General features: G+C 44.8%; 4 protein-coding genes across 13 annotated transcripts in view; all 4 read left to right on the top strand.

Moving 5' to 3' along the window:
* The first annotated feature begins 231 nt into the window (after positions 1 to 231).
* On the top strand, positions 232 to 7,792 carry LOC118512330 (coatomer subunit beta'). Of its 2 annotated transcripts, none has more exons than XM_036056605.1 (15): positions 232 to 359; positions 1,358 to 1,709; positions 1,790 to 2,300; positions 2,426 to 2,559; positions 3,634 to 3,733; positions 3,845 to 4,044; positions 4,410 to 4,512; positions 4,579 to 4,726; positions 4,796 to 4,965; positions 5,052 to 5,455; positions 5,797 to 5,953; positions 6,040 to 6,241; positions 6,327 to 6,458; positions 6,542 to 6,772; positions 6,849 to 7,792. In XM_036056605.1, the coding sequence occupies exons 1-15, from the start codon at positions 357 to 359 to the stop codon at positions 6,885 to 6,887; spliced, it is 2,886 nt and encodes a 961-aa protein (XP_035912498.1). In that variant the 5' UTR covers positions 232 to 356; the 3' UTR covers positions 6,888 to 7,792. The 2 variants fall into 2 exon arrangements, with proteins under 2 accessions (XP_035912498.1, XP_035912497.1); XM_036056604.1 differs by lacking the exon at positions 232 to 359 and adding an exon at positions 395 to 424.
* Positions 7,793 to 8,286: 494 nt separating this feature from the next.
* LOC118512333 (replication stress response regulator SDE2) lies at positions 8,287 to 9,368 on the top strand. Its single transcript, XM_036056615.1, has one exon. The coding sequence runs from the start codon at positions 8,410 to 8,412 to the stop codon at positions 9,190 to 9,192; it is 783 nt and encodes a 260-aa protein (XP_035912508.1). The 5' UTR covers positions 8,287 to 8,409; the 3' UTR covers positions 9,193 to 9,368.
* A 300-nt stretch (positions 9,369 to 9,668) lies between these two features.
* Positions 9,669 to 11,406, top strand: LOC118512334 (U-box domain-containing protein 70-like). The gene is made up of 4 exons (XM_036056616.1): positions 9,669 to 9,941; positions 10,017 to 10,556; positions 10,618 to 10,747; positions 10,815 to 11,406. Exons 1-4 carry the CDS (start codon positions 9,939 to 9,941, stop codon positions 10,931 to 10,933), a joined length of 792 nt encoding a protein of 263 aa, XP_035912509.1. The 5' UTR covers positions 9,669 to 9,938; the 3' UTR covers positions 10,934 to 11,406.
* A 654-nt stretch (positions 11,407 to 12,060) lies between these two features.
* The window catches only part of LOC118512331 (RNA polymerase II elongation factor Ell), a 31,241-nt gene continuing 21,009 nt past the window's right edge, over positions 12,061 to 22,292 (top strand). For 3 of the 9 annotated variants that reach the window (XM_036056613.1, XM_036056611.1, XM_036056614.1), the window contains exon 1: positions 15,035 to 16,879. In XM_036056613.1, coding sequence (XP_035912506.1) covers positions 16,748 to 16,879 — 132 coding nt within the window. In that variant the 5' untranslated portion in view covers positions 15,035 to 16,747. Of the gene's footprint in view, positions 12,238 to 12,500; positions 12,520 to 12,645; positions 12,803 to 13,200; positions 13,505 to 14,143; positions 14,164 to 15,034; positions 16,880 to 22,292 lie in introns of those variants that run through there. The other 6 variants (XM_036056606.1, XM_036056612.1, XM_036056609.1 and 3 more) reach the window with 6 other exon arrangements.

Here is a 22,292-nt window from a genome sequence, read left to right on the forward strand (position 1 = left end):
ACTACATTTAGTGCTCCATTCAACGAGCTTTTCTTCCGTTAGGCATTCAAATTCAAACTAATTTCGAACTTCGAGCCAGTGTTCGAACAAAAAGTGGGCGGAGCCAAACGCAAGGAAAATGAACAACTATGGACAAATAAACCACACATTCTGACCATTTCGCACTGTGGGACTGCAATTTGGTCAAAAGACTGGCAAATCTCCTCCCTGACATATGTCAAATCGTCATTCGTTGTAATGTCATTCCCAGATGTCATCATACCTAGCCACGTCGAAACTGTGTTTTCATGTTGGTGCTGAATTTTGTTGAAAATATTGTGTTAAACTGTTCGTGAACTTAGTACAATCGTTGCAAAATGGTTAGTAAGCTTCTGTGGAGCCGATGAATGTAGTTTGCTAGTCGCTAACAATGTTTGTGGCCATAGTACGTGTATCTTCCAATATCATTCGACCAAACCCGGTGACTTACACAATGAAAGGTTGCAATGGATGGTTCCAAAAAGTGAAGAAGATTGCAGTGGCGATTTATGCTGCTACGTGTGATTAATGTGAATATTTCCTACTGCTTGCTGCAGTCGATCCAAGCCGACAAGCCTAAAATTTTGCCTGTATATTCCACTCACCGTATACAATTAGCTGGAGTGAAAAAATGACCCCAAAGCTGTACACTTCGTCATCACTTTTTGCCGGAACGGCGGCCTGGAAATGTGTTGTTGTCGATTGTGATAAGTGATGTGGAAATGTGTTGGCCTCCGACAGTCATTCGAGGGTGCTCTTTTTCGGTGCTCTTTTCTATTGTTTCTATAATAGTATAAATATATTTCTGTGTATGTTTGGACTGTTGGCTTACTTGCAGTTGTAGTTGGGCGGAAGAAAAGCGAACAAATATGCAGTGACAGTGTAAAATCTTAATTACGTGGTCATTATAGAGTCAAACTCTTTATGTTGCTCGCTATGTTGTCTTAAGGGCTTAAAACAGCATAAGTATAGAGCAGCGACGGTAGAGTGACGTGATGTGGTGATACATAAAAGCACCGTCGGCACTTTTTATTAGCCATCGCTGGCTGAATATGTGGCAATTCCCGTACTAACATGGAACGCATACTTTTAAATTATTTTGTTGATGAGGAAAAGGTTATTTTGTCGTTTTTTCTATTTAACATGCCCATGCCTACTGGAGAAATGATAATGAACTCAAAACAGATAAACAAATGATAAAAAAAACACTGAAGCAAAACAAGAAAATTGTTTTTTAGTGTTTTATATTAACAAGCTTTAAACTCCATAAACTTAATTGTTAACAAGTAAGCATTCGGCTAAACAATGTATTCCACTTGCATTTTCTCCCAACGCACAGCCGCTAAGGTTGGACATCAAAAGAAGGCTTACGTCGCGGTCGGACCGAGTAAAATCGGTTGATCTGCACCCGACGGAACCATGGATGCTGTGCGCGCTGTACAATGGCCACGTACACGTGATGAACTACGAAAACCAACAGCTGGTCAAAGATTTCGAGGTGTGCGATCTACCGGTACGCTGCGCCCGATTTGTGGCACGCAAGAACTGGATCCTCACAGGCTCGGACGACATGCAGGTACGCGTGTTCAACTACAACACCCTCGAAAAGGTGCATTCCTTCGAAGCGCACACCGATTACGTCCGCTGCATCGCCGTACACCCAACGCAACCGCTTATTCTCACGTGCAGTGGTAAGTGAGGGCCTGTGCCATATGCTGCAAATTTATCGCGAACTGGTAATGCATTGGCTGCTCGGTTTCCCCCGTTACAGATGACATGCTGGTGAAGCTGTGGAACTGGGAGAAGATGTGGGCAGTACAGCGCGTCTTCGAGGGACACACACACTACGTGATGCAGGTCGTGTTTAATCCGAAGGACAACAACACATTCGCCAGTGCATCGCTCGACCGTACGGTGAAAGTGTGGCAGCTCGGATCGAACGTGCCAAATTTCACGCTCGAGGGCCACGAAAAGGGTGTGAACTGTGTGGACTACTATCATGGCGGCGATAAACCGTACCTCATTTCCGGGGCCGACGATCGGCTGGTCAAAATTTGGGACTATCAGAACAAAACGTGCGTCCAAACGCTGGAGGGCCACGCGCAGAACGTTTCCGCCGTTTACTTCCATCCGGAGCTGCCGATTCTGCTGACCGGGTCCGAGGATGGAACGATCCGAATTTGGCATTCGGGCACCTACCGGCTGGAGACATCGTTAAATTATGGATTCGAGCGGGTGTGGACAATTGCCTGCATGCGTGGAACAAACAACGTGGCGTTGGGGTATGTTGTTGATTTTTTTCACATATGGGATTTAAAATTATTATCATACATACACATAGAATCCTTATCAAAATCGTTGCATTTGCTAATGTGCACCTAAATGTCTATCCCGCTTCATCCTACAGCTACGACGAAGGTTCCATCATCATAAAGGTCGGCCGCGAGGAACCAGCCATGTCGATGGATGTGAATGGAGGAAAAATCGTGTGGGCCAGACATTCCGAAATGCAGCAAGTGAATCTGAAAGCGCTCCCCGAAGGTAAGTGCGCAAATGCTCATATATTTCTTCACGTTTCGCAATGTGATTGTTTCCGTACGAAGTTTCCGAGGCTAAAGGCGCAACGATAAAAGACTGCGACCTGCATAATGCACTTTTGTGTTTATGTGGATGTGGAGTAAACAGAAGAGAACAAAAAAAAACAGTACATCTGCTCCGTACCAGTACACAGGGACCGGAAGTAACAATCAGGCATTGCGCCTGGAAATATGTCGTCTATAGCAATGTCTCTTCTCACCCCAAAAAGAACTTATTTCCATTAGAATGATTAAATGCACCTTCACCCTTTCCCCTTGCTACACTCCCTCGTACCGGCTTACGCCGAAGCACTGGCGGTTGAACTGTGAACGCGAGAGGTCAGCACAACAACATGCCTTTTTCCGTGTTTTGGCTGTACATTGCGCTTTCCCTTTTTCGAAACATTCCACACAACATGCTGGAATAGGCAGCATTCCCATTGTGTCCAAGCGGAAGTGCAAGTGCATTTAAGAAGTCAATTTTATGAACGTCTCACTCACATCTCATTAGTATGATTAATGTGCATATCAAGACGGGGTTTCGGGTTGTTTTTTCTTCATGCAATAATATGTTTTAACGTGAAGTAAATGTTGCTATATTGCCGACGAGTCTCTATTATCGAATTATCTATTCATTCTTTTCGGCACCAATGAGGGTTTAATTTCTGACTATCCTTTTTTTGTGTTGGTGTTTGGTTTTTTTACTTAAAGATTAAATTGCTCTATTTCTATCGTAACTACAAACTCAAGATCTGCTATTGCTAATAACACTAATAGAGACTTGTTGCTCTGACTCTTAAAAAAAATATTTGAAAGGGACCGCAGAGAACAAGCGCATCGTACATAATCGTGTGCTATCCAGCCTCGATGCGCCGGGACAGTTCGAAGCCAATGAAGAGAATGAATAATTCAAAAGCCAAAATCTTAGCTTACGGTTAACAACACCTAGAATGATGTTTAATCGATTACGCTGAATTTATTATCCATTTACTCACCCCATTTGTTCTGCTCGCCGTTTGTATCTTCTTCGCCACCACAGGAACGGAAATCAAAGACGGGGAACGCCTGCCGGTCGCGGTGAAGGATATGGGTGCATGCGAAATCTATCCCCAAACAATTGCCCACAACCCGAACGGAAGGTAATGTATTTTTTGTTTCTTTGTCTCTGTCCACTCTTCTGAATAGCAAACAAAAGTACTTTTTACATTTAACCTTTCACCAAACTGCTTCTGTCCCCCGAAACACAACAGGTTCGTGGTGGTGTGCGGCGACGGCGAGTACATCATCTACACATCGATGGCCCTCCGCAATAAAGCGTTCGGTTCCGCGCAAGAGTTTGTGTGGGCATCGGAGAACAGCGAGTATGCGGTGCGTGAATCGAGCGGCACGGTGAAGCTGTTCCGTAACTTCAAGGAACGCAAAAGCTTCACCCCGGACTACGGTGCAGAAGGTAGGTTGCCGGAGAAAGATGGTCGAAAAAACCTAATAGATTAACTTAAAGAGAGTAAAGAGCAAATGTTACGATTCTTCGCTTGTCTGGTGCTAAAGTGGCTGTGTTCTTCTATTCTTCCCCCTTTTTCCTTTTATCGCTGCGCGAATGCTCTTGTCTGTCTGTCTCTGTAAATGCTACCGTACAAACCCGTATTTAACTCTGTTCCACAGAAGGTACATTCATCTATTTACCACTTTTATTACAAACACGACCATTTCTTTGCTGTTATTTTGCATGGTTTTTGTGTTGTGTAAAGGCATCTGTGCGTCAGTGTGTGCTCGCAGTGCTGTGAATATACATATTCTTATGCTTCCTTCGTGCAGGTATCTTTGGAGGACAGCTACTGGGTGTGAAAACTTCGTCCGGCTTAACGTTCTACGATTGGGAAAATTTGGAGCTGATCAGACGAATTGAAGTGCAGCCGAGGTAAGGTTCCCTGTTTGCAAGCGAACTATGCAAAACGTTTAACGTCCATTTAATTACCTACCACAGACATGTGTTCTGGAACGAGGCGGGCACTTTGGTGTGTCTGGCCACCGAAGATTCGTACTTCATACTGAAGGTGGACATCGGAATGATTCAAAATGCACTGGCTACGAAGCAACAGCTGAGCGAGGATGGTATCGAAGAAGCGTTCGATGTACGTACCGAGCGGAGAAGCTAAAGGAATGGATAATAGCAACCAAATTGCTCTCTTCTTTTTGGCCAGGTTTTGGGTGAGGTGAACGAACTGGTGCGCACCGGTCTGTGGGTTGGCGATTGTTTCATCTACACCAACTCGGTCAACCGTATCAACTATTATGTTGGCGGTGAGATCGTTACCGTTTCCCATCTCGATCGAACCATGTATCTGCTTGGCTACGTGCCGAAAGACAACAGGTAACTGATACACGCGGAACAAATTGCTTGGCGATTTGATAAACACCAACATTAACGTTGCATTTACGAATCCCTCCTTCCCGTAGGCTATATCTGGGCGACAAAGAGCTGAACGTGACCAGCTTCGCACTGTTGCTGTCCGTGCTCGAATACCAGACAGCCGTCATGCGGCGCGACTTTGAAACGGCCGATCGTGTACTGCCAACCATCCCGAAGGAGCACCGCACCCGGGTGGCCCACTTCCTGGAGATGCAAGGCTTCCGTCAACAGGCACTGCAGGTTTCGATCGATCCGGAGCACCGTTTCGAGCTGGCACTGAAGATAGGCGATCTGGATACGGCGCTGCTGCTGGCCCGCGAGTCCGACAGCCCGCAGAAGTGGAGCCAGCTCGCGAGCATCGCCACCAGCAAGAACAAGTTCGAGCTCGTGAAGGAGTGTCTGACGAACGCAAACGATTACGGTGGACTCCTGCTGCTGGCAACCAGCACGGGTAAGCACATGTGTAGAGGAGCATCAGTAATTTTCATTGCAAATCAAATTGTGCCCCAAACAATGGGCTTGGTTGGTGGCTTTCAAAGTAATTGTATTCCATTGGTCGTGGAATCGGTTTGCTATAAATTGTCGGCACAAAATGCTAGTGACAGATATAAGTGATAAAAGATTGCCACCGCAGCACCATATTGCATGCTTTGCTGCCCACAAAGCGATGGTGTTAATAGTATACAGCACATAAAATGTAATCAAGTTGGAATCAATGAGTCCCGTATCGATTGTTTCGGTTGCCAACATTTAACACTCATCATTCCTTCCTTTCGCATTCTCCGCCTACAGGCGACTCGGACATGCTGCGGAATCTGGGCGAGAACGGTGTGACGCAGGGCAAGTTCAACATCTCCTTCCTGTCCATGTTTCTGCTCGGTGATTTGGAGAAATGTCTAGAGATCTTGATTCAAACCAATCGGATACCCGAAGCGGCATTCTTTGCTCGGTGAGTAAAAGCGGAGCGGAGCAACCGGCATTAGTTCCGTGCAGTTCCCGCACTAACCCTTCGCCTTCTCTTTTTTCGCCTTGCAGGACGTACTTACCAAGCAAAATTTCACACGTGCTCGACATCTGGCGTACGGAGCTGGCCAAAATCAATGAAAAGGCCGGCCAAAGCTTAGCCGATCCGGAGCAGTACGAAAATCTGTTCCCGGGATTTTACGATTCGGTCAAAACACAACAATTTCTGCTCCCGGAACGAAGCACACTTCTACCCGCCAATGTCGCTACCAAAGTAATTATCGTACCAGTTTCGCCAATGTTTGTGGGTTGCACGTGTTTATCAATACGTTTTTCCTTCTGATGGGCAAACATTTCAGGTACCGCTCAACATTGACCGCACGCCCATTGAAGAGATGAAATTGGCGGAAAACGAAGGAAAGTTTGATTATAATCCAAGTGCAAACAGCGAAGCCGTTGTATCATTACCGAATGGAAACGTTGGCGATAGTGTAAGTAGCGGTTACAGCCTCTGTCCCACTTACGTGTAGCTTACCAGCTCATCTCTACGTGCTCTTTCTCCATGTCGGTTCAGGTTGCTCCATCGGTTTCAAAACATCCCGAGCCACCAACGGTCGTAAGCAGCAGCCACTCTGCTGACAGCAGCACTACGCAGCTACCGCCCGTCAGCGTGCCACCGACGATAAATGCCGGTGCGGCTGCGGTTGGCAATGTAGCAGCTGCCGCGCAGGTAAAACGGAAAAGCTCTCTCGAAGACTTCGAGTCCGAGATAGAAGCGCTGATGGATGATAATATTGACACTTCGGTAAGTAATGATAAAAGGAGGAAGGACGATAAAACGGAAAAACAGCGTGTAAAACCTATTTGTTTCGTACATTCAGGATGTAAATATAGACGATGTGGAGTTGAGCGATGATTGAGCGTACGACATGGGGACACGGCCACCGCCAATCACAATAGCCACTGGTAAAGCGGGGCTGTCACACTGCTGAGACGGGATGTTTAGCAAAAGTATTGTTTTTTTCCCCCTTACTTCACGACTCCATACATATATATGATGCGTGTGTAGAATGCATTGTTTCAGTGAAAGAGAGAAAGAGAGCGCCAGGCCAGCATACCAGCACACCAGCACTACTACTATTCTTCCACCGTGTTATCCTCCTCCGTTGTGGTGCAACGATAATATATTCCGCATAAAGCAGCATCGGTACGGTTATGTTGAGTTGAATCGATCGGTATCTCGATGCAAAGCAAACAAGCATTCAAATAAAACAACAAATAATTATTTGGGCATATAGTTATCACACAAAACCATTCCCACACACACACACACACACATGTCTTTAGGGGTAATTGCTAGATGCAAAGAGACCACAAGAAGTATCATTTAGCTGTAACGATATTTTTTCTTAGTAAGTATTCGTGAATATTTTTGACCAGTCCCTGTTGCAATAATATGATTTCGACCCGGCTAAAGGATTGGTTGGCTTACTTGGTGATGAAATGAGTATTGAAACGTTTGGAACTGGGGCATTGCCACACAAGCTGTTGCAATCATATTGCTGTCCACGTCACATAATGGTGTCCACGTCGGTTTTGCTTGTCTTTTGTGCTTCTGTTTTTAATCTCCATGTACATCATGAAAGGATTGGTCCAGCTAATTTGTATTGTTAACGCTGTAGGAAGTGAAGTGAAAATGTTATAACCTTTCTGGAGGGAATTTATGTCGTAGAGAAACACACCAACTACCAACCGCAGCAACGTTTCTTTACCACCCTCACTATATCGATATAATAACACTTAGCTGTAAGAAAACATTATAAAACACGTTTTTTTATTAACCTTATTCACGCGAAAGAAATTTTAGCTGTGGTGCAAAGGATGAAGCATACAAATGTGACCTGGCCTGAACGTTTGGCCTGTAACGCTGTAGGCTCAATGCTTTGTCAGAACAAGATTTTAAAGAATCGGCAAAATTTTTAGTTTATTTAAATTGTATGGCAAGCAAGTTATCACACAACGAATGTTTCTCACAACCACCGACGCAGCTTAGTTTTAAGTCTAGCGGACCTACATAGAGCTCAGTACACTATTGCATTTTACATTAGATAAACGTTGAGGATTCCATTCTACCCTTGAGGAAAGAAAAAGGAAAGCCCGTAGGTTGGAATCCAAAAATAATTAATCACAAATCTGCGTGCCATATAGTACGCAAAGTGGGGTCGATGTTGTACGACTCGCTAGCTGTTGGACGATATTCTAAAAATGTCATTCTAGCGCTACGTATTTTATGGACGCTCCCTTCGTTGTTGTAGACACCGTTCCATCATCATCATTGACATATGTCATCGTAAAAGTGTAAACAACAACAAAGCACTACGCAGCAGTGGAAAATATTCGACGCAAATTGCTTTTAACTCTGTAATTTAACAAAAAATCAGCATGATTTCCATTGTATATGGTGGTGAGGTGTTGGAAATGGCGGCTGGTAGTGAAATCTCGGCCAACATTCCTCTCGCAATCGAGCGCTGGACGGGTCTCCAGCCGTCCGAATATTATTGCACACAGAATGGACGACGCATCGTGCCGCTCGACTGTGACGCTGTCCGTCCGGATGTGCCCGTTCGCATCCAGGACCGGTTGGTGGGCGGTAAGGGTGGATTCGGATCGATGCTGCGAGCCATCGGTGCACAGATTGAGAAGACTACCAACCGGGAAGCGTGCCGAGACCTGAGCGGCCGTCGGCTGCGCGACATCAACGAGGAGAAACGCCTGAAAGCGTATCTGGAAAAGCAGCAGGAAGCGGACGATGGGAAAGACCGGATTAAGGCGGAGCGCAAGATATCGAAGCTGCTGTCCAAGCCGAAGCACGAGTTTTCCGACAGCGAGTACGAGCAGGCACGCAGCGAACTGATTGTGGCGGCCGATGAAGCGATCCAGGAGGGTATGAGCAAAGCGATGGCGCTCGAGATGGGACATGGCACTGAACCGGAACCGATCCTTTCCACGACGGTGGAAGCTACAGACAGTAAAAATTCAACAAGCGCACAGCCCGCAACCTCCCGGAAGCGGAAACAACCCGATGCGAAGAGTAGTGCGGTACAGAAGAAGAAGAGTGCAGCAAATTCGTTGTGGCTGAGTCCGGATGACCTAAGCTCTTCCAGCGATACGGACGATGACGAATGTATAGGGGAGGTATCTGCCGGGACCCAAATCGCATCATAAAGCATTTTTGACCACAACTTTTCTAGACCCCTTTTCTGAAGGAGGACGCATCGTGAGTAAGCGGTGAATGATAATGGCTAACTAGATGTAAAGTGATGGCAAAAATAAAGTATTTGGCACTGTGGGAAGAAAGCAGGAGAATGGATGGATATCCTTGGGCGCAGAAAAAAAAAACATGTTTAGGCTTCAGTTTCCACGTATATTGTTTTTCCATGAGGTACTCGTAGCAACAGCTGATGTTCAATGAGAATATCACCTGCCGTAGATGATAAAAGGAGAAAAGAGACTCATCCAACAGTGCCATCCCCGGTGATAAAATCACCATCCTTTCTCGCTTTGCTGGGTTTACCTGTTACTTAGATAGAGCGAGAAAGCATTACAATTTTGTTACCAGGGACGACACATCCTCCACAACTACGTACATTGAGCGCTCTCTGTACTATCTGTTGGCAGGGCAAAAACCCACATTGAACGAAACACTTGTCAAAATCATCCGCGCCGATCAGTCTGCCAGGCTGACGTTTTGACACACGCACACACGGAAACTGATCAACAAAAACATTGCTGTCGATTTTCGCTAAGAACGGTAAAGGGTTCTACTAGAATGACTTGCTGGTCGCATGCAAATTGCTAGTTTTACTGCTTAGATAGTTTAAAAAATTAGTCTGGCGCGTCCATTAAATAGCAATCGGCAAAAGGGTGTGCAGCATTTCCTTACCAGTGGTCTCTTTAATTCATGAAGCACGATGGTAAGTTTGACTCCGACACGGACTGGGATGGCTTTGGAGTTGTTGGCTGTTGCATGAATGTTTTGTTCTCGCTAGGCGCAGCCCAAAATGACCAACGAAAAATCGGTGCCATCGGAAAAAGAGACAGGCAAAAGCAACCTCAATCTAACGGCGGACGAACTGAAAGCGGAGGGCAATCGATGTGTGAAAGCCGGCAACTTTACCGAGGCGGTCCTGCACTACACCCATGCCATCAAGCTTAGCCCGGCCGATCCAATTCTGTACAGCAATCGGTCGTTAGCGTTCTGCAAGATGCAGCAATACTACTACGCAAATGAAGACGCCGACAGGGCGATCGCGTTGAACCCGACCTGGGCGAAAGGCTACTTCCGGAAGGCGGAAGTAAGCATGGGCGTGGGTCAGTACGACATGGCTCTGCTTTCGTACGGCAAAGCGCTGCAGCTTCAGCCCCAGGATATGGGTATCATTCAGGCTGCCCGGAAAGCCGCCACGGTTAGCAATGCTGAGCGTGAAAAGGAGAAGCGGTCTCCCTTCATTGGTAGCGCTATTGGCTGTGCCGTTGGTTTGTGTATCGTGTTGGCCGATATGTTACTGACGGAAAAACCAACCATCAAGGTATGTAAGGTGATTTTCAGCAGCAAACAAGTATGAATCCACTTTTCGGTTACTTTTCCAGTACACTTCGTTGATGGTATTCATCATAATGGTGATCACTAGCGTGGGATTCGGAATAGCAAAATTACTGTGGTACTACAAAAAGCTGCAAAGGAAAGGATTGCTTGACCCGCCCATCGATTTGTTAGAAGGTATTTGCTCTGTTGGGAACCATTACACCATTAACTGCCACCGTGTTTTTTTTTCTTTCGATTTTAGATTTTCAAAAGCCTAAAGAAGCTGAGGATGCATCACCACCGTCGGGAGAGCAACGTCACGAACGGAATCGTTACACGAAGGCACAAGCGAGACAGCGCTTGAAAAAGGCGAAAACCTAAGTGACCTTTTTTTCGTTAACAACATCTGCTGGGACGGTTAGTACGAAAAGGAGCCTAAGACTATCAACCTCCTGTTGTTTGATGGATATCGAGAGCAGTTAGCATATTGCCCTTTCATTTTCCATTTTCCTTCATACAAATCATATGGGAGTCATTTATTCCACACGTGTTGCTCATAATTTACGGTTTGCATTTGAAATCAGGTAATAAAAAGGGCTGGCAGATAGGAGAAGGGCAACAAACATATTTTCTTCAATTTTATTGAATATTTTGGTGGAGCAGACTATCTTCTAGTAGCTATTAATTGAGTAGAACTCCCTAAGACAACCCACAGAACTAAACTAAACCAGCAGAGGCAAATCAATATTGCTGAAGGATTTATCGCGTGCATGGTACAGGAACAGGTTCAATACGTTCTAGCAACGACCTGTCGACGCATATGAAGCAAAATAAATTAATTTACCAAAATCGTACAATTTCACTACGACCAGCGGATTGGGCTGGCAATGCAGAATGAACGATTCAATATTATAAGTAGAACTCACGATGACAAACAATTAATGCCCACAGCACCATTAAACTAATCATCGACAAGTGCATTCCAGCAAATGTTTGACGCGTTGTATTGTGGCTCATAAACCAACAGCAACCGGGAGAAATGCTTCCAAACAGTGAACAGCTGAAACGATCAAATAAAATCACAAAAAGCTACTTCTCGATCGTTAATTGGTACCAGGCGCCAGGCGAAATAACGATGCATTATCTGTTTGAACCGACGTGAGCGAACATGTCAAATGTGACATTTCGCTACACGCACACATTGGCGCGTTTGTTGTGGCGGCTGTATTAATACAGGTGGGGACAAAATACAACAAGTATGTAGCGCTTGCTCGATGTAGCCCTTGAATTTGTGCCTCAAAGCACTATTTCTCATCATACTTTCGCGTACATTCATAATCTAAAACTAAGATTACCTGTATTTAACATTTCAAGCTGGTTAAACGGTAAAAATCGGGCGTTTTGAGAGCATTTATCGTCTCTCCCTGCACCCGTACATGACACAGCGTGACAGCTGCACGTGTGCGCGTTTTGTGTTCGGCACTGTAATCGCGATTGTGACAAGGTGTCAGAAAAGGTTGATTTCAAAAGCATTTGGCAGGAAGTTTTAGATAGTTCACAAGTACATTTCTTCCATCTTTAGTCATCTGCGGAGCCGTAAAACGTATCGCTTTCTTGGCTGACTTGTGGTCCCCGCCTGGGCAGCGGAAGCGGAACATATTTCCGCAACAGGCAGCTTCGCTTTGGTAAGCAAAAATCGTGCCAGAAAGGTTGCAATAGTAGGTAGACTAGATTTTGGACACGGCAGTGGCAAGATCGCTCTCACCTTTTTCGTGGTCGTCGTCGTCGTCGTCACCACCAGCAAACGAGAAAGTGTGTGTGGCCTCATTGTGTGAGACGAGTGGGATTCGAGTGAGCGAAAGCAGTGAACCAGACCAGAGCGTGAAAATCCATTACACAAAACCTTATCAGGAAGAAGGGCTAGTGCATTATTGTTCCTGCTGCCATCCATCTTCCCCACCTTCACCGTGAGTTTGTCGTGTGCCAACTTCAAGCTGGCAACGTCCTCCTCCCCCATTTCGGTGCGTGAGGGCTGACGGATAAAAGATTTACACATCCTTCAACAGGCTGCTGTTGGCTGCGGCGACAGTTATGGCCCGATGGACAAAGGGTGTCCGCTGCAGCAAACACAGCGAAGTAGTGCAGCGTACGCGACTTCGGTTCACGTTCCGCTGCCATTGGCCCTTCGATTGCAGCAGATTTTGGCAGTTGGACGAGTAGGGGACAGGACCGCCGTGAGGCCATTGTGATGTAAGAGTGACAAAGAGAGGGAGAGATGGCCACAGAGCGATCACGATCTGTGCTGGTGCTGATGGTGGAAGAGAGGTGGGGGGAGGATGGGTGGTAAGGCTAGACAGTGAAGGGTTTTCGTGGCAGACAGGGATCACACACACACACACATTACGGGTGTATGGCATGGAGAAGCGAGGAAATCCGGCAGGTATCGAAATGTGCATGAGTCGTCCCAATTCGTCTAGTGTTTCCTTGTCTCCAACTGGTCGGACAACAGGCGAGAGTTTTTTTCGATTCGCTTTTTTTTTTTGTCTCTCTCCCTACATAATGTCGTGTGCGTGCGTGTCCAACCAAGTAGCGCTGTGCTATCGTTGCGTCGTCGTCGCCGCCGTCGTAGTAGTCTTTGGTGGTCGTCGTCGTCGTTTCGGTCCGTTGGTGTGTTTAGTTCGTATGGATCGGCGTATTTTTCCCTTCTTGCATTTGGACGAATGCGCAAATATGCGAGCTCAACATGTGTGCAGGAACACGCGTCTGTAGTTGTGCAGAGCGGCACGGTGTGCGTGTGTGTACAGGCACCATCCAATCAGTGTGACCTGCAGGTTACATTTTTTTTTTTGTATTTGCCGTATTCTGTCTTTCGGTCGGTACCATCGGAACCCGATTCTATTCTTACTTGGCCCCGGCGGACACAAAGATTGAAGGAAAGATATAAAAGAAAAGGTAAATCTATTTCACCCATATGGGTAGAAGAGGTTCACTTACACGCGCTCTGACAACATGTGCCCAAGGATGTGTGCGTGAACATTAAGGCTGACCCCTAATCATACATACACATGATGGCATCGCAATGCTTTTTTGGGCTCAAGGCTGTACGAAGGGAAAGAAAGACTTGACTATCCACCGTACTTATCAAAGCTAGTTAGCTGAAGAAGCAAAAGAAGTGTTTAAAAGTCTCTCCCCTTTTTTCCCCGTGTGTATGATGTGCATTTGTGTGTGGCAAAATGCAAAACGGTCGCAGCCATGTGTGAGAGAAGCAGTCGGACGTTGTGTTTGTTGCGACGTAACCGTTTCCACATACCGCTGCACGCCAGGACTGCTGAGCGGGTTGCTTCGATCAACAAAGAAGGAAAATATTGACTTGAACTTCGGAACGGAAAATGCATTTCCCAGTCAGCCGTTTTGGATTGATCATGTCGGAACTGGCTGTTCTTTCTTTGCAGTGTATTGGTTTGTGGATCAGGGCGTTTAGTGCAATAATGTAGACGGTAAATAACTCAAGATCATATGGGTAATCTAAACGCCCCTTTCAAGAAACACTGGCACGAGAAAACGTACGCCGGTATATTATTCTACAACGTTCGAAAACGGAGTAGGTCAAGGTGAGATGTGTGTGTGTGTGTGTGTGTGTGGTTTTTTTCTTTGTTTTGCGTGCAGAATTAAAATTAAAATAAAATAGTTTCCTGCGATGTCTTAAACAAAAGTTTTAAATTTAAACTCGTGCACTCGGTCTCTGCATGGCGTGGGGACTGACAATATGGAAGGAATAATGGCATTGAATCATTTAAGATAGTACTTTAAACGTTAGCAGATCTGATGGAGTGAAAAGTGCGATTTTCCGTAGATGAAAATCTTCTAGAAAGGTGTTGAAGCAACAATGTTCTGTCAAAGTGACAAGAAAAAAGAAAAACGAAGAGATAAGAAAATTATTACCCAAAATAATTGCTTGCACGTGTGAACTAAAACGTGTTTCTTTCGAACTGGTCACCATCTCGACAGGCACAGCCTCGAAGAAGAAGCCCTTTCCATTTTGCCATAGCAACATATGTGTATCTCGAACAGAGGCCGTGCACCCATGTGCATAGTGTCCCATCGAAGCAAAAACTTTTGCACGCACATACACACTTAGCACACGGTGTTGCAATTGCAACATATTGAACCGACACACGGCTCGAGACAGTTGAATCGCGAAACGAAAACCAAGGAGAGAAAGTGGTCAAATGGTTTAAGAGAAAATAGCTGTGCACATAAGAATTCAACCTCAATCTCGTGGATCCATTAGCTGCTGGATCGGTATTGCGAAACATTTATGGTGGAACACAATATAGCCGGGGGTGGGGGAAGAGGGACAGTACAGTAAGAATTCCACCCCCCCCCCTAATTCCCCCTCTTATCCACCCCCTTCCACTTTACCTTAACGGGATTGATCACAGGAGGCAATGGTGTGTGTTGTCTGTTTTTTTTCTGTTCGTAGGAAGGAGGAAAACCGGATTCGTAGTGCATTCAGTGTGTGGATTGCCTGCCCGAGCCCGCAATCGTCGTCGTCGTCGGAGTTGGTGGTGGTTGTTGCCAGTTAGTGCCAGTGTTTGAATGTGCGTCGTCCGTTCGCTGGTGTAAAGTTGTGCGGCGCGGTTCTGAAGAAGATATTAGAACAGAGAGATAAAAAGTGTGCATATTTTTTGGCACCGTGAATTATATATTTAGTCGTCGGTATCGGTAATCGGTACATCCGTCGAAAAAGAAGTTTTCCGTTCGTGTGTCCGTTAGTTGATCTCCTCAGATCAACTTGTTTTTGCCTCCTTCGCCGTGCAGCTTTCGTATTTGCCACGAGAGAACGAGAGAGAACGGGAGTGAGTGGAAAAGGTAGCGTGTGTGTGCGAACAAGAAGGAGTAGGTGCGCGCACGCGCTTCGCTACAAGTGTGTGCGTATGTGTGCGCGCTGCGCGTGCTGCCTGTGTGGGATTGTGTGCGTACGGTCCGGGAGCGTGCGTGCACAGACGAGAGCGGCGGCAGCGGTGTGCTTTTTGCGTGCTCTCCGGTCGACCCCGCGAGTGAGTGAATGAGAGCAGCTGAGCTGTTGCACTGTCAAGCGGCTGTCAGCCAGTGTGTATGCGTGCGCTGGTGTGTGAGTGAGAGCGAGATACAGTGAGTCAAACGGAGAAGGAAAGATAAAAAGAAGAAATATTTCATTGAAAATTTAACGTGGCAAAATCGGTGGAAGCTCCAACGGCAAGAGTGCTGTTTGCGTGTGTGTTCGTGTGTACTGCTGGGTGATCGGCAAGTGTGTACGCAGCGAAAGAAATACAGAGCCACCGAAGTACGGCACCACTGCTCCTGCTGTTGCTGCTTACGTACCAGCTGAAGGTGGCCCAGTAAAATTGATCTAAATAACGACGAAACGGAGGCGCAATATTGCGAATGCCACGGGCTGTATCAAAACGGCCCCAATGTGCAAGTGATTGTTGGCAAAGCAACATCGAGCGTGTGTCAAAGAAGCAGAAGAAAGTGAAAAGAAGTGTCCAGTGATCAACACACAACGAAAGATCAACAGTCCCAGAATCCGTGTACTGGTGTGCTGTCACGTAGCCTTTGGTGTTGCCTTCGCGACGGTTCCACTACCAGCAGCAGATTCCGCTGCGAAGTAATAACACACAGCGTGACTGCAGTGCTGTGCCGTGTAGTGTTCAGTGTGTAGTTGTGAGAAGCTACTACCATTGTTGTTGTTGGTGGTGGTCGTGGCTCCAACCGTCGAAAGTGGAAGAGACTGAAGGTTTGGCCGATCGAAATAAACGGTGGTTGTTTTGCAACAACAACAGCAACACAACAGTGATTGCTGCTACCTTGCATTGCTCACTCTATATATATACACACACACACACATACACACACGAAACCACCACAAACACATACGCGTTTGCCGTTCTCTTTCACGGCCTCCTGTCTGCCTGTCTGGTGCTGTTACTGCTGCTGCTGCTGCAAGGTTGTCAAGCGGTAGTGCAATCATTGTTGGCTGGCTGCAGCATTGGACTGCAAGACGCAGAAGGAAGGTTCCCGCTGGCACGAGCGAACCCTAGGTCGCACATCCCTAATCTTCAACGCACACCTGTGCCCTGTGCCATTACCACCAACACCATTGGATCCATCTGGTTATCAGTTGGGTAGAGCGCAGCACCCCCAGTTGCCAAGATGGCTGCTCTGTGTGCTGGGAGCTACGGATTGTCACAGCAAGGCAGCCTAAACGATGAGAACAAGGAGTTGATTTTCGTCAAACTGACCGACTCGGCATTGCGAGCCATCGATGAATTTAAACGCACGCAGGTGAGTAACGCCACGAAATGCCGGCTTATCCCCTTTACATAACCATGCAGTGTCAAAGGACATCCATCTGTTGCACCGCACCAAATAGTGTGCGGATGCTGCTGCTACTACTGTGTGCAAAATCCCCATGAATCAGCAGGAGGTCGCACGTGGTGCTAGATAATCTCAGATCTTTTGTCATTAGCGCCGATTAGCTGCGCAGGTCTGTGCGAGTTTTTGCGTTGTATGATTTAGAGCCAACATGTAAAAGAATGATGAATTGGGTTGTGGGTTGTTTGAGCACACAACCTAAATGGGATAAGAAATACGATCCTGTAAACGTTCTTTTCATCGGCCTTGCCCTCAACGTGTTGAGATCAGGTCTGTGGTTTGTGTGGAAAGATGCGAACAGAAGAACGATCATCGCCACCGATTCGTGCGATAGTCGTCGATCAGGTTTTGGTATTTTGACATTTTAAAGCCAGTTTCATCGTTAGCCTAAGTCTCTCAGGTCCATGGACTAGATGACTGCTTTAGAACAAGAGTTGTTTACGCGATTCAAATCATCAAAGTAACACACTCAAAAACCTTCGTGTGAAGCATTGGTATGAGTTGGTAGTTGTTCAACCCGGTGACTGAGTGAACCCTTGAATGGTTGGTTGTGAATTGAAAAGATATATTCTACTGTATATTTTTCACATGCCTTGAGACCTTTATGTTTAATGTGCATTAGCCGCCAGACCGCCGGTTCCGACAGGTGATCAACAGAACGTTCTCACCAGACTGTAATTTAATTTATTTTGATTTATGAGCATCTTTAGTGTGAGTTTTGCAGTGTGTCTCGGGTCATACAACAAGTGGCTCCATGTTTAAAGCAATGAGCTGGTGGGCAATTGCTTAGATTATATGCTATGTGCTGTGTATGCACTTATAACGCTGTATATCGATCTATTTTTGAACATAGATCCAATTGATACACATTTTAATCTATAAGGTTAGGTCTATTACCTATGGACGAGTTTGATCCTCCTCGCCGTCCTTACGAAAACAACATTTGGGACGAAATTGTTGAAACAGAATGCATAATCACCGGTTTGTCTCATAAGTTACACTAGAGACGAATGAAGTTAAAGTCTTCATAATCCAAACAAACAAACCACAATTTACCTATATTTTTGTTTTTTCTTTTTACATGTACAAAGGTTAAAGCTATTTTTTTCTTAAACCTCTTCGTTGTGTCAATCTTTGCGACATGTGTTAAATTTTTTTACTATTTATCTTACAAAATAGCAGTACTTTGGAGCATTCAACTGGAAACGCTTTCAGTATGCTATGCGTCCCAGAAATTAGCAATTGAATTTGAATTTAATCTGTTAAAAATTCAACTAAAACTAGCATTTTATCGTTTAATGCTTACATTAAAACTTCAATGAACTTTGGGGCAATCTCCAATCTCCACATAAATCTAACGTAAATTGACAGCGTTAGAATAGTACAACCCTTGGTATAATGATGGCAGCTGTTGTTGTACTGATTTATGTGCTATTCGTCTAATGATCTGAATGATAAAAAACTTTTTAGTTTGAATTTAAGTGAATCACAAACTATTTTTAAAATTCATTTAGCATTGATTATATTATATTATATTTTTGATTATTATCTAACTGGGGAAATTATTACTAAACTTTCAAAACATAAGAGTACAATAATACTCGATACAAATTTACGAAATTCTACGTTTCTGCCGCACGTACAAAGATCAGCCCGACGGCACATGAAGGGTTGAATCTGATGGCGCTTGAATGTAGTTTTGACATTCACCGCTGACCACCGAGCGACCGAACCATCGGAATCTGACAGATCGTGAGGAAAATGAAAGTATACGAGCCAAGGCAATATTGTGCGCTGAAACCCATTCGAGGTGGTTGGTTGGTTCGATTGAAATACATGGGTTTGCGCCGCTGACAGGTTCCGGGTTGCCGTTGCTTTTTTTTTCCTCTCTGTCCATCGGGTACACACGGTGGCGGCAGTGCCGTGTAAGTGCCCTTGGGGTGATAGTATGCATTTTGAGACGGCTTCACAGGCGGTTGCGTAACTAAGCTGCACACAATACACACACTCCCTGTGACCTAAGTAAGTTCATGGTTGGTGTTGGGTTATAATCGCATATGTAAAGAAGCAGATCGATCAGCAAAAGCAGAAGGTAAATCATGTTTTGCTTAATCTTTGAACGAGGTGCGACGATTTGGAACAATCAAAAGCAAGCCATTTGTAGAAGAAAAAAAGCTATTTAGGCTGAAATATGTGTACTGTGTGTTTTTAATTCATGCAGTTATGCTTATAGTTCTTGTACAGTTTTTGAGGTTTTGACTGTAAGCTGGATCTTAATTTCATTACGTGTGCCATTATATGCGTATGCGTTACCGTTCCTCGGGGGCTGGGATGCGTGGATGTTTGAAGCACATCGAAACGAAAGTTTTACACCACCCTGTGTTGTGTCCAAGCATGTTTGGAAGATGATGTGATTGAGGTTTTGCTCCTTCTGCTGGTGCTGCTAGGTCGATGGTGGTGGCCTAAATATTTGACACCGTTAGACAGTTGCGCTGCTTCGCTTCTTTCGAATGGCCAGCCCAGACGCACACAAAACGAGTCCATTGTAGCTCATACATACTGACGTGTTGTAGCGGGTAAATGTATCGTACTGCTCTACTCTCTGGCATTGGGCGTCACGGCGCGATACGCTGCCTTAATGCTACAGGTGATGGTGGTGGTGGTGGTGTCGTGGAGGTGTCGGCTGTGCACGCCAACAAACACGGCACAATCTCACCTCAGCAGCAAGGACCACTTCATCATTATCTTCATCATCGTAATGATCGCCTTCATCATTCATTACAGGCGAAAGACTTTTAATGGCACGATAGCAAATAGACGAAGACCATTGCTGACCCGAAAGTATTCTTGCTTGCTCCCACGCGGATCTATCCTGGGACGGATTATTGTTATTGTTTGTTTCCCAATCATGCTTGCTGTCTGTGTGTTGGTGCTTCTTGTGGTTAAGTGGGGTGATCGGGTTTCGGTGGATAAATCCATCGTGATCGGTTTAATTAAAAGCTATTCTGATAAGATACTTTTATCTACACACTGTCTATTTGTGATAAATAATGGGTAGAGTAAATTAACACATCAGGCTCATGAATCTCAATCTGTAATATAGCTAGACAAGAGAGTACAGACAAATGATTCCTGTTCGTAATCAAATAACAACTTAAAGAGATGCATACTGTTGATAGGGCGATGAATTATGTATACGAAAACCACGTGCTAAATGATGTCTAAAACCACATCCACCTGAAGCGCTATATCATATCATAGGAAAGATTCAACAGATGATTTTTACATTCTTTCTTGCTGTATGAATCGGCATACACTAAAAACACTAGCTATAACCGCACACAGAATACGTTTGCTCGTTACTTTTTTTTCTTTTATCTTCACATACATTTCCTACAAGTTTCATGAATTTTGGTTGCATCTAAAAGCTACAATACCGTTTTAGTGTAAATTTGGTACGGTCAAAGCTAATTTGCAAATTAACTGCTAGATCCGGTAAAACAAACGGATTATTTCTCCAGATTCCAGATACATAAATTTGAAGAATATTTTCACATTTACACTTTGATGGTATCTAGAAGGGAATGAATGCATTACGTCTGTCTAGCTGTATATGTCCTATATTGGCTGTCCATATTGAATAAGAAAGGAATACATTCTGTTCTTACAACTGATACGATCAACTACCGTTTAGTCAGTTAGCTCGGAGTTTAACCGGCTTGAGAAGGGTTTGATGTGAAAATATTAAATAATTAATAAATGTTTAATAATAATTTAATGCAATTTAGGCGAACTCTTCGTCTTCTTGACTAAACGACCTTTTAGGTCATGTCTTTTATTTCTGTCGCACTAAACTATTAGTACCACGTAGTTGGATAATCCGTTCTCACTACGGAAGGACGATGAGATTTGATCGCCTCTAGTACATGGCCATCCCAGGAGTGTAAACAAAAATTAATGTAATTTAAAAAAAATTCGCTGTCTGGCTGTTTAACTACGTGGTATCAATAAGTCTATAAAGCCTTAAAATGGCCGTCATGACCTAGCAGATCGTTAAACCTAGATGAAGAAAAAGCACTGCACTGTTATTTTCATTAAATAAGTTTAAGTGCAGATGTTGGAAAACGAGCGTATAATTTTCATATATTCAGAGAAACTCGAATTTTCACTTAGATATTTTTAGTTTTTTTTTTCCAAGTAATTAAATAAATATGGTTGAAGGGTGTCGAAGAAAATAGATCAAATTATTATTGCCGAGTTACACTAAAAAAAGATGAACGTTTGGAGCAAATCTATATCCAAAATTTAGTGTTATACACATAAATCAAATGACATATTGTCTGCCTTTGGAGGCTACGTTTAACCTAAAGTCTGAAAACAAAAAAAAACTTTTGTTTATGTCTACAAACATAAAAAGGTATCTGAAGAACCAACCTACCTATACATCTCATACCAAAAATTTAAGTGTCTTATTCTCCAATCCATTTCCTGATCTCCTTTCGACTATTTGAAGACTAGCTACATTACCTTGCTGCAAGCGAGAATATTGTGAAAGGCAATTCACTCTTTGAATATCCATATACTAGCCAGTGGTACCCGAAATGGTGTCCTTTTTTAGTTCAATAATATCAATACCATCAATTAATGGGGTTTGGGAAAGATTACATGACCTTAACAAGCGGCACGACAACAGCACAGTATAAAAAATCATCATTTTTGAATGCTTTACTCTGCTTGCTGCTGCACGCCAGGCAAAATGAAAGTTCTCTTCCAAACAGGTTTTTTCTCTGGAGCTCTACTGTGTTTTTCTTTTTGCCAATCGAGGTCGTTCGGCAGTTTGATGGGGCATGAACCAAGTTCGTTTTTCTCTATCATATTTAATGAAAACTCTGCTCACAGAAGCTGGGTCGTTGAGTTGGCAATCGTTGCGGGCGCGTAGTGCCTCGTCGTAACGCTACCGAGGCAAGCGCTCTGTTGTATCTCAGTTGGAATTTGTGTGTATGTGAAGGACGCAGCAATATTGGCCGAGGGACATCAGCACTAGCGTGGCCGTAGCAGCAGCAGCAGCAGCACATATACGGTCCGAGGGAGTCGAATCGCACGGGGCTTGCACACGTTTGCATACTGAATGTAATTGTAACGCCACCGCGTGCTGCCTTGCCTGTGTGAGTTATCAGCTGTGTATAGAGCTGTTTACGTACTCGAAAGCAACCCACGAAACACCAACTGCTGTTGGCCTGGCTTGGCAGTGTGTGACACTCGGCGTTCATCCAGTTTGACTAGTTTGTATCGTGTGGTAGATGACAAACCCTCGTCATCATTA

The sequence above is a fragment of the Anopheles stephensi genome, chromosome 3 (assembly GCF_013141755.1).
Source record: "Anopheles stephensi strain Indian chromosome 3, UCI_ANSTEP_V1.0, whole genome shotgun sequence".
NCBI lineage: Eukaryota > Metazoa > Arthropoda > Insecta > Diptera > Culicidae > Anopheles > Anopheles stephensi.